Here is a 12597-nt window from a genome sequence, read left to right as displayed (position 1 = left end):
AATTATTTATACATAATAAAATTACACTTTTAGTGTAAAATTATAAACCCTATACGTCTTTGAAAGTACAAAATACTTTTTTAGACTGTATATTTTATATTATTATGTTCGTTAGAGTGTCTTAAAATATGAGGTGTTCTTTATATTTGTATCTAAATGTGATTCTTCTTTCTTCTCAAATAACTCATCTCAGCCCTCATATATATTGAATTGTTACTTCTAAAACCAACTATAAAGATTTTATGACAAGGTTCCTTCAATTGGGACTTAAAAAGTCTTATTCTCATTTGTATATGTCTTTAATATTAACACAAATAAAAAAATGAATTAAAACCTATGAATAATAATCATTTATAATGAGAAAATGAATATTAAATGATATTTATTTAAAAAAATATTTTGGCTAGCATAATCATAAGAAATTTGATGATAATTTTTTTTAGTTAGAACAATTTGAGCAATACTTTTATATACTTCATCAAATAAAATAAGTGTCCATCCCATATTTGTTGAATATAATTTTACATCTTTAAAATTTTAAAAGACCTCTCGCCAATGTGTTTTTATCTAAAGACTCTTTTATGGTGATCATTCCTTCTGCCTTATCTACAATTTCAATCAGCATTATCTCTTCTGCAACACCTATCATTCCAACATTATATTAGAAAAAAGAGGTGTTCTTTACACCTATTTGACTTTGTTTTTCGTTTAGTAGTATCTTCTTTTCTTTTACTTGCTTATGAAACACACTTCGCACCATGCAGTACTTTAGGTTGCTCATTCGCTCAAGTCTTCAAGGGTTGGTGGTTCTTTATCTATTTTGGATTCAATATATTATTCTCAAATCACCTATTTGCGATCACTATGACTTGAGCTTCGGAGAGAGATAGCAAAGGTGGAAGACTATTTCTGTTAGAACTTCTAGAATAGGAATACTTTCTGCTCCTGTCATCAGCAGCATACTTCTGTAGAGAAAAAGCTTTTTAGATCTCCTTTTACTACACTTCATTGCCTCAGTTATGTTAGGTACTTTCTTTAAGAGTTTAACGAAGGTGTTTATGTTGCTTATGAAAAAATAAATTTGAGAGTTGAGACCCATGTTTCACATTTCTAATACACTTGTACACTAACATTGAGAATCTTAGAGGATGTCTATGCAAAGTAAAATTTGATATAAGCATATTTTGATAAATGTCATCAATCTTTCTTCTTGTTTTTGTTTTACTCTCTCCAAGTCCGTGATATGAATGGAGGGTTCCATTTTCAGGAACTTATTACAGAATTTTATCACCAATTATTCTTAAGTGTTAATGTTATTGGCTTTCAGCTTAGCATACCAAGTAAACGCTCTTCCCATCAAAGACTTTGAGAACTTCCTAATTTCGAAGTCCCAATGGTACTTGAACACTCTGAGATCATATATGAGTGATATGATGTGTTTCTTGGCACTTTTCGTACCATCAACCTTGTGAAAAGTAGGTAGTTGGTACTCATTGGATACAATTTTACTAGAATATAATATTTGAATGGTAAATTTATCTCTCAGGTGGGTTTATTTATCTCTCCTCTTTTTTAGAATGCGTGCTAACTCCCTACGAGTGACATGGCTATTAATGTCTTTCTCCACATGCTCCTTATTCATGACTGGAGGTGGCGAAGAGATTCAATACCTCATTTAGTTTCTAATCATCATTTCAGTAATCAAAACTTGTATCTTTACCAGGTTGTGTATGATATAGTTGTACATGTGAGCAAACATAGTAATGTAAATGTACAAATCAGTAGTACTTCTGGCATAGAGTGTAAAAAGATTTCTATAAATGAAAGTTCCTCTTCCTCCTAAACTAGATTCTGCTACTCCATGTGTTTTTCTTTTGGGTTACTAAACGCTGTCTAGGTGGCTAATTCTCTCCAAGATGAGTATTGCTAGGCTCTATCATTGTGTTAAAGTATCCCTCTCTAGTAGAGTTGCAAAATAATTTGGGTATAATTTTGTGAAATAAATTAAGTAAAGAAAAATTAAAGTTAGGTAAACTTATAAGAAAAACACTTCTATTATTGACAAATAAGCAATACACAAACTAAATATGTAAAAGGATGGTAGAGAACAAATGTTGAGACATTCACTAATGTCATAAGAGGATGAATGAATTCTTTTAAAATGGACAAAATTTAAGTATAACTTGTTATCAGGTATTCCAGTAGAACACTTATATATTAATTTTATAAATTCTTTTTTTGAAATTTAATGAGTAAAATGAAGAACAATGAAAAGAGTTAGAGGAGAGCAAAAAAAAAGAGTCCAAAGTTTCAGAGAAAAGTCTTTTTTTGAGAGTAGTGAGTTGAATTTTTTTTAGTCTCAAACTATTTTGAAGAGAGAATACATTATCCAATAATTATAATATTGTATTTATCCTACTCCTTTTTTCTTAAAGTTAGTTACTAAAGGGGCCTGCTACACATACAAGTAAAAAGGCCGTACAAGTTTTACAAGTTATCAGCCCAAACTTCATTAACACGCGCATTAACTCATTTTGAATGGAGCGTAACTACACGCGCCCCACTCAAACGGTTCCTCTTCGTCTTCTTCTTCTTCTTCTTCTCTTCTTCTTCTTCTTCGTCTTCGTCTTCGTCTTCTTCCTCTTCCTCTTCCTCTTCCTCTTCCTCTTCTTCTTCCTCTTCTTCTTCTTCTTCTTCTTCTTCTTCTTCTTCTTCTTCTTCTTCTTCTTCTTCTTCGTTTTTTTTTCGATTTTCATGGTTTCTGAAATTCTTCTTCTTCTTCTTGCTGCACGTTCTTCTTCCTCTTACTCTTCTTCTTCTCCTTTTCTTTCGTTTCTGCACGTTCTTCTTCCTCGTTTTCCTCTTCTTCTTCTTCTTCTTCTTCATTTACGTCTTTTCTCTTTGTTTTCTCTTTTTTTTTCAATTTTTCATGGTAAAATTGTTTTTGAAGAAGAAGAAGCAGCAGAAGATGAGGATGAGAAAGAGAAAGAGTTCTGAATTATGCATAAGATGTACTTCAACGAATTTTGGGTGTATTTTTTTTAAATCCTTTAGGTGTATTTTCTGTAACCCTTTGGGTGTATTCCTATAATCGTTTGGGTGAATTCTTGTAACCGTTTGGGTGTATTTTCTGTAATCCTTTGGGTGCATTTCTGTAATCATTTGGGTGTATTTGAGTGATATCTGACTGATATCTATGGGTGTATCTGACTCATATCTATGGGTGTATCTTACTGATATCTATGGGTGTATTTTTCATTTTAGAAAAAATGGCAAGCATTACAGAAATACACCCAAACGATTACATAAAATACACCCAAGAGATTACAGAAATACACCCAAACGATTACATAAAATACACCCAAGAGATTACAGAAATACACCCAAACGGTTACAGGAATTCACCCAAACGATTATAGAAATACACCCAAAAGATTACAGAAAATACACCCAAAGGATTTAAGAAATACACCCAAAATCATGCATAATTCAAAACTCTTTCTCTTTCTCCTCCTCATCTTCTGCTACTTCTTCTTCAAAAACGATTTCAGAACTTGATGTCAAAAAACAATAGAAATCGAGAATAACGAAAAAAGAAAACAGAGAGAAAAGCACGTAAATGAAGAAGGAGAAAGAGAAGGCAAGAAACAAAAGAAAAGAAGAAGAAGAAGAGGAAGAGGAAGAAGAACGTGCAGCAAGAAGAAGAAGAAGGTGCAATGAAAACGTGCCGTAACAGTATGTGGAGGAACTAACGTCAACGACGAAGAACAAACCAGTGAGAAAGGAGGAGAAAAGAACGATCGAAAAAGAACGAGAAGAAGAAGGGATGTAGCGCGTGTAAGGAACGTAGCACTTGCAGCGAATTTTGGGAATTAGAGTTTAATTGGCTTGTAAGCCTAATCGCTTGTACGCAGAGTTTTCCCCGTTACTAAATGAGATAATTAGCAAAATGTGTTTTTGAGTATTTTCGGTATTTTAAGTTTCTTTAACTAAGGTATTGTTTGTTTGGACTGAAAATCAAGGGAAAGAAAATAAAAGGAAGGAAGTGAGAGGGAAAACGTTTATTTTCCCCTATTTGTTTAGAATGAAATCTTGAGTGGAAAACTAAAACAGTTCAAAATTAAGAGTGGGTCCCACTCAAAATTTTTTCTTCCAACTATGGACGGAAAACTGAGGAAAGAGAAACCCAAAAACATTATTCCATATTTGTCCTTTCATAAATCATATACATAAAATATCATTTTTATAAATATAAGGACAAAAATGTCATTTATTATTAATTCATTTTTCTTTCTCCTTAATTTTCTTTCTAACCAAATAAAAAAATTATTCTTTCTTTTCTTTTCTCTCTTTCCATTTTCCTTTCATCCAAACAACTCAAGAGAAAATAAAAATACATTCAAATTCTTTTCTTTTTTTTCTTTTCTTTCTATTTCCTTCCTTTCCATTTCCATCTTTCTATCCAAACAAATCCTAAAAGTGGGTATAGAAAGAAAGTCGATCTCCACAAATTAAGCAAGCACTTTTGACATTGCTCCGAGTGTTTAAGTCAAAGACCTATCTATATAAAAGAGTGCTCATAACATGTGAATGTGACATTAATAAAGGAATATCTAATTTGGTTTATTTTTAATTAAATAATATTCTATACACTTTAACTTCAACTAATTTACTTTCATCATTTTAGTTTTCACTTAAAAAAATTTCAACACCTTAAAATATTTTTTTATGTTTCATTCTTCTAACCAACACTTATAGAAAAAAATTTACTCTTTTTTAATAATATTTTAAACCATCTTAAAATTATTCATACATAATAAAACTGCACATTTAATGTAGAATAAATATTAAATGTACATTTAATGTAGAATTAACATTAAATGGGGACAAATTTATCGAATGAAATAAAATTGACCTATAAAAAATAATTTTAATTAACAAAATTATTCTAATATTTTTTTTTTCTCACCGCACCATTACCCTCTTTGATTCTTAAAACGTAATTCTTCCTTTGCATTCTTTTCCTTCTTTTTCAATCTGTATATAAACCTTCTTATATTCACAAAAGACTAATCTTTGTAAAACGCTTTCATTTTCCAAGAAAGAAAAGGCATTTCATATCAACAATGGAAGACATGGCAGAAAGCTCCGGAGCCAAATCCCATCATGAGATATGGGTTAAGCCTGGTGAGGATTACATTCTCTATTTCTTTTATACGCAGCAACAATTAGATATGCTATAGTAGTATAACAATTCAAGGTTTTAAACTTGTGCCATTCCTTTTTTTGTTTTTCCTTTTTTCTTTTACCACTTCCCTTCACTTGATTTCGCTGTAATTATTCTAATGCTGAATGAAATTAGGACATTGGGTGTGTGTGAAAAGCTTAAATTTTTTACTGTTTGGTTGTGGTTCGTAACTACCTAGAATGGGCGGTTGTGGATGCCATCTTGTGGGTTGATCACGGACACACACGACACGTGATATGCTAATACGCGAATTTTAAAATTTTATAAGACAAGAGATATGCATACATATAAAGTATTTTTTGAATAAATCGTAATCATATTTTTATATTTTATTGATATTAAAATATAAATTAATTTTTAAATTATTTTTAATGTCTTATTTTAATTATATCAAGGATTTAAAATATTTTTTGTTTTAATAAATAATAATATATATTATATGTAAATTCATTTAAAAAATATACGTGATGGTATTTAAGTGTGTTTAAGAAAAAATAATTTTTTATTTTTTATTAAAACATGGTTGGACACAGCAATACGAGTGTCGGTGAATATCATGTTTAAAATGTGTTCGACACGCAGAAACGGCAATTTAACGAAATATCTGTATTTAATAGGATCTGATTAATTTGAAAATAAAGAATAAGTAGAAAGTTTTCAAATTATTTTGATTTTTAAATATTGCAAATATTTTATTATAAATATGAACATTAGTTTCTTTTTACTAAATATAAACATTAGTTATTTAAAAAATCATAAATACATTATTTTAAAAAAAAGCCAAAATCTATTAAATATTAATGCCTAAATAATAAATTTTGATAGGTATTAGGTGATAGCATTCTTCGCATTATAATTATAATATTATAATATTTTCCACAAGCTCTTCCTCAAACCAGTATTGAGATATTTTCGCCCCTCCCCGTTATTTGCTTTGTACGGTTTTTAATTCCTCACATTAGGTGACGTTAAAATCTGATTCAAATCAATTTCCACACGCTAATAATTGATTAATTCATTTAAATTAAATTATGATCTGCGCTATCCTCAATTCTTCTGATTTTCGGTTGTTACCATTTTGCCTCCATAATACTCCACCATTGTTACACGATTAGCATCTTACTATTATTCTACTCATATTTTCAATTATACGTTTACGATATCACACCATCATCGTTCAACTGTCTCTATTAATACCATAACATACATTTGAGATGGACCTCAACACAAAACCGTTGGCAGAGTTGTTGGAAGTCGATGAAGCTGGCTTCCACTTGTGTAACGAGGTTGGTCATAGTGAATCAAACAACGATATAGGAGATCTCAGAACAACCGTTGATGAGGTATGTTTTCAGATTCTACTAATTTTATTTTTGTGCTTTACATACATACTACTATCTACTAAGCCATTAGTTCATAGTTTTTATCTGTAAATTAAAGTCATTGCTGCTAGTCCTAAATAGATAATGCTTTTTCAATATTTGACTTTTTCACTAGGTTGATAACTTATTCTTTCATGTAATTATTTTTATATGAAAATAAATTACACGCATTAAATTTAAATTTGAAACTCACACTATTGGATGCAAAGAAAAGGAGAGAGTTTATGGAAAAATGATGATTACCTGTTTGTAGTGTATGTCCCATTGGATGTGTCAGTATTGCTAAGTGCAATGTTGCAATTAAAATGCACAATTGATTTTCTTATATTTAAATAATTTTTTTGTTATAAAATGATTTGTGTTTTGGTCTTTGGTTTTTATAAAATTCAAAAGGCCTCTATTTTAGTCCTCTCTTTGGTTTGCTCCGTTAAGTACTAATGTAACATGTTAGATGCCGATTATGCACTTCTTGGCACAGAGCAAACTAACGGTAGCCATTAAATTAGAGATCTTCTGAATTTTATAAAGAGAAATTTTATAGAGACTAAATTAAAAGAGTATACACCCAATTCGATCTCTGTTCATTTTATAGAGACTAAAAAAAAATACACCCATCCTAGTCCTGTCTGTCCCAAAAGTGAGCATCACGGCCCCTCCATCGTATCCCTTGGTCAAACTTGACGGAAAAATCCCACTACTCCTGGTTTTTCTTCTACTGAACGTTCCATACTTCACCAGCTTCCCAACCCATGACTTCTTCTTTGTTGATGACTTGATGGGCTCTCATGAGACGAGACGACGATGAAGAGTTCATCTTCTGGCAGAGGTACCCCTTCACAGCATACAAGCCCTGCTCCACGACTTCCGGTGGCGGCGACATGAGCGAATTACCATCAAACACAGAGCTTCTAGAGCTTGTTGAGGCAGGCAATGGAGGGTGGCATAGAGCTGATCATGTTGTAGCTGATGTCAAGTTCGATGAGAGAGAAGAGGAGGCCAATGGATCAATGGAAAGAGCGGAGAAAGTGGAAGTTCTGGCTGATGTTGAGGGTTTCGAGGCTGATGAGGTTTTCGAGATTGTCGGGGAGGTAGCGGAGGCAGTTGAGACGAGCGTCGAGGACCTTGAGAGAGGTGAGGTGGAGCATGGAAGGAAGAGGAGCTTGTTGGAGTTCACTGATAGCTTCTTCAGCTTTCTCAGTTCCAAACCAGTGCTTTCTGGAAGCTGCATCAGTTTGTTGAAGTTGGCGTTCATTAGTTCCTCCAATGATTTGCAATTGGCAATGGTTTTGCGAAGGTATTCAATGAGGTTTCTAGCGACATTCAAGACCTTAAACTTATAGAAGCAGCCAATGGAGTTTGGTAGGCTTCTAAGCTGATTGGAGTGTACGTCCAACACCACCAACTTCACCACGTTAGTGCTGGTAATTGTCACATAGGATTTTTCTGTCAAGTTTGGTCAGAGAATATAATGGAACGACTGCGATGGCTCACTTTTTGGAGGAACAGGGCCAGTTGCCTTGTTCTAATTTAAAATAGATAGAAACCGGGTTAGATGTTCACTCAAATTAAAACAGAATGAAAATTTTATAAGAATCAATATTTTTTTAGTTGCAACAAAACCACTTCTCATAAAACCATTTTCTAGACATACATAGAGATCTAGGTTCAAATTTGGATGCCTTTTGACTTAATTCTTTTAGTGATTAAATGAATTCATCTATGTTCCTTTATATATATTAATTGATTAAATTTTGGATGTTTGAAAATACTATTTAACCGAAACTAGGTGTAAATTAGGATGAATAGATCAAGTATTTGGTGTATTGGCCAAGATAGTCTACATTTACTTCACTTCACTAAATTTTGCTGCACTAACTAGTAATTAATTGAGTTAATACTCAAATTCCTTCGTGAAAGATAACTTATTTTTTAAATTGCTCTATAAAATTTTTTTTAATCATGTTAGTTTCTGAAAAATATAACATAAATCAAATGAATTCTTTTATAAGTTATATGATGATATGGCATATAATATAATGACATGACAGATTAATACAACGTATCACAAAATGATTAGTTGACTTGCCATGTCATCATGTTATGCTTTACTTAACATTACAAGTCATTATCTAACGGAGTGAAAGATTGATTTGACATATAGTTGTATTTTTTAGGGACTAATATAATTAACAAAATCTTTTGAAAACTAATTTGGAGAGTAGTTTATCTTTTAAGGACAAATTTGGATATTAACCCAATTAATTTTTGCATCAAGGTAACATCTTAATTTATGATATTTTTGCATGTTTTTCTAAATTTGGCTATATTCATATTTTGTGGTTCAGGGTCCTGTTGGTGAGAATCCTAGGGAGGGTATGTGCTTCGGCGCTGATCCTGGCAATGAGGATCCCAGGGAGGGTATGTGCTTTGGCACTCTTCTTGAAGCGCGCAATTATTATCATCGTTATGCTGCAAAGATGGGTTTTGTAGCTAAAATAAGAAACACAAATTATGAGAAGCACAGCAAGGATAAGATTCCTATAAATCAATCCATACATTGCAATAAAGATGGCCATCGTATATCTCAGAAAAGGGCACCCAAGAGAGCAAAAACAATCACATCTGTAGGCTGCAAAGCACGTTGTTATGTAAGGTTAGACAAGTCCACAGGTCTATGGAAAGTTTCAAAGTTAGAATTGTCTCACACACACCCGCTTAATCCAAAGCCTTCAGCCATCCTCGAGAATAGAGAGCTCTTTCTGCACACGAAAGATCTGATACAGCGTAATGATGAAGTCGATAGACAACCCAACAAGACCTTTCAGGCATCGACCAGTAAGTGTGGTGGGCTACTCCACTTAATTTCTTGCAAAGTAAACCAGAAAAAATGCAGTTCAAAAGTTTATTTTTATTGAAATTTTATGTGTTGGACTGGTTAAATATATGATTATTTTTCATGTGTTATCTCAGTGACAAATTTTGAATCAATATGAATTTGGTTTATCTCAACTCCACCCAGATAGTTGGGCCATCATATGCTTCTTTAAATTAGTATATGAATATGAATATTTAGAGCTTCTAATTCTTATTCTACTTTCTTTCTTTTTCTTGGTTATTCTTACTATTCCTAACTATATGAATGGTCGAGGTTACCTTTCCTTCCGAGCTCATCTGGGTAGAAAGATCTTTAGCTTTTATGAAGATTCATTTCAGGAGTTCAAAGAAATATACTTTAAGGTTTATGCTACCCTGGGTTGTCGACCCTTTTTCTCGACCCAGGAACTTGAATAGAGATTCAACTTGAACTGGCATTTTAGCACTTCTCCTAAGTTTGATTTTGATGTATTAAGAAGAACAAGTTGTAGAGGTTCTAGTAATTCTGCAATAATTTTTTGTTGCCGATTTATGAATTGACTTCATATTATTTCTATCCTTTTGTTTTCACCATATTTTCCTTTTGTTTTTAATGTAGTGGATATGGATAGAAAAATTTCTAATCTCAATGCCATTCATCAGAGTCTTCTTACCCGCTGGACTGCTGAATCAGCCAGAGAACAGGGATCTTCATCAGCTACTCCTTCCGATGTCATAATTAAAGATGAGACCCCATTCCCGGTTAATAATCAAACTCCTTCCGATGTCATAATTAAAGACAAGTCCCCAATCCTGGTTAATATTCAAAATATTCCTGAAGAGCCATCGCCATCACCACTTCATTCTCTTCCAGAAAAGAATAGAAAAAAAGGCGAAGATACTGAGGCAGGTTGTGCTAGTGAAGTGGTGTCCGACCATGATTTTGGTTTCGTGTTAAAGAATACTTTTGATGCAGGTGGTTTTATCGACCAGTACCTTCTGAATTCATCAACTGTGGAGGTGTTGGAAAATATTCCTGCTAATGAGAACATTAGTAGGATGCAGCGAATGCTCCTAAAATCGGCAATCTTATGTCGCGACATGGAGAGGAGCTTTTCCGATTTGCAGAAGTTGAAGGAGAAGCTTGTTGCTAAAGAAAAAGAGATAGCTTTTCTCACTGCCCAAAATATTGAGCTATCGAGTAAAACTATTGAATTGTCTTCTCAAGTGTCAAGGTTAGTAGAGGAGAAAAAGACAATATCTTGTGACCTGAAAGCTTCTGAAAAGAAGGCCTCGGAGTTCAAGAGGAGCTTGGAGATTTCTAGGGACGAAATGGGTATTTTGAAGGATAACTATAAAAAACTTGGTATAGTAGTATTGGAGGGAGTGACTGATGTTGAGAAGAATATCAAGCAGCAAATTCAGTTGTTGGCTCCCAACTTGGATATTTCTAAAGTTGGGGCTTATCGTCATGTTGTAAACGGTCAAATTGTTGACCTTCTTAACTAGTGAATTTGTGATTGTAATAGTTTAAGCTTTTCTCTTTGTTTTTGTTTTCAATGCTTGGTAGTCTAATATTGCCTAGCTGCGATTTTTATACTATGAAGTATGAACTTTCAGTTATGATTGAATTTCGAGAGTGGATATTTCCGCTCTTATTTTAATATCGCTCTTATTTTTTTATAAATTCATGTAAATATAAAATAGAAAAAAAAATCATGTGTGAAGTGACATAAAAAATGTGATTGACATTATCATTTTTTTTCTAATTTTTAGTAATATTTACTTTTTACTATGTTCGTGCACCAATTGTTTAACTCGGATGTAAGGTTGAATAGTTTAAACTTTGATTTTGTGAAGAGTTTGCGTTTCAATATATTTGCATTTAATGGATCAATAAAAAGAGGAATTGAATTCGAAAGAGACAGAATAAAATTGTAACGTGAGAGTAGAGATAAAAGATAAGTATTAGAAATCAGCAGATTTTATAATTTATAACTATTAATTAATTATTATTAGTGTTTTTAATAATATAAAATTATTTATTTTTTTTATTAATTAAATATTGACTAAATTTTAATAAAAATATTAGTCCACTAAACTTTCTCATTACGAAATTTGGCCATTTCAAATAATTTAAAACTCTAGCATCGATATTATTGTTAATGCGAATCTCGTTAAAACCATAGTTATAACTTATAAGAATCAGATTGGCCAATCTGACTGAAAATCCGGTAATTTAACCAGTTTGGTTCGACATGAAGATCATAGGTGCTAATACTCCATCCAGTCAACCATGATCAAAGTCGCTGAAAAATATACGGTTAACATGAATCGGTACGGTTTGGGCTGACTTCGAGCGCGTATACGCTGCACACGTAGTTTGTTAGCTGACGGTGCACAATTGCACATGTGGAAGCCTTTTGAATAAATTGATTAAATTCAAAAAGGTACTTCAGCTGCTGAGATTCGAAGCCAAGGCATAGTTTCCGCTCACAAGTTATAACCTATGCTAATAATTAATTGGTGTTCGTTGTAGTATCTAAAAGATATTGTTTAATTGTTAAAATAAATTAAATAATTAATTTTAAATTTAAAATATAAAAATTAAAAAATTTTAAATATTTTAAAATTATTTTAAAAGATAATTTAAGTAAAATTTAGATACTAAATAAAAAATAATATAAAATTGGCCTAATTATATACATTTGTCTTTGGACTGGAGGGCATGTATGTCATTTTATTAGTAGTATTATCATTAGTTAATACATCCCGTTGAAATAATTTTTATAAGGAAGATTGAATGATAATTATTATTCAAAATAAAAAGTAAGATCTACTCTAAATAAAAAACGATTTATAATAACCAAAGAGATAGTAGTATTTTCCATAATTATATGAATACCTAATTTAAATTCTATATATATATAATTTAATTAATCATTTAATAATACTATTGTAATAATTTTATTATTTTGTATTATATTAAACTAAAATAGTATTATGTTACTAATTCAAATGGCATAGTTTTTTCGTATTTACTTAAGAAATCGCAGATTTAAATTTTTCTATCTTTAATAAATAAAAAAAAAACTAAAACAGTTATTTTTTATT

At 31.7% G+C, this 12597-nt stretch overlaps 1 protein-coding gene across 1 annotated transcript; it reads left to right on the top strand.

Moving 5' to 3' along the window:
* The first annotated feature begins 5099 nt into the window (after window positions 1–5099).
* LOC112703446 (uncharacterized) lies at window positions 5100–11147 on the top strand. Its single transcript, XM_025754893.3, has 4 exons — window positions 5100–5187; window positions 6491–6591; window positions 8976–9465; window positions 10103–11147. The coding sequence occupies exons 1-4, from the start codon at window positions 5127–5129 to the stop codon at window positions 10990–10992; spliced, it is 1542 nt and encodes a 513-aa protein (XP_025610678.1). The 5' UTR covers window positions 5100–5126; the 3' UTR covers window positions 10993–11147.
* The last annotated feature ends 1450 nt before the right edge of the window (window positions 11148–12597 follow it).

The sequence above is a fragment of the Arachis hypogaea genome, chromosome 7, assembly GCF_003086295.3.
Source record: "Arachis hypogaea cultivar Tifrunner chromosome 7, arahy.Tifrunner.gnm2.J5K5, whole genome shotgun sequence".
NCBI classification, from domain to species: domain Eukaryota; kingdom Viridiplantae; phylum Streptophyta; class Magnoliopsida; order Fabales; family Fabaceae; genus Arachis; species Arachis hypogaea.
This window is presented reverse-complemented; position numbering and strand designations above follow the sequence as displayed.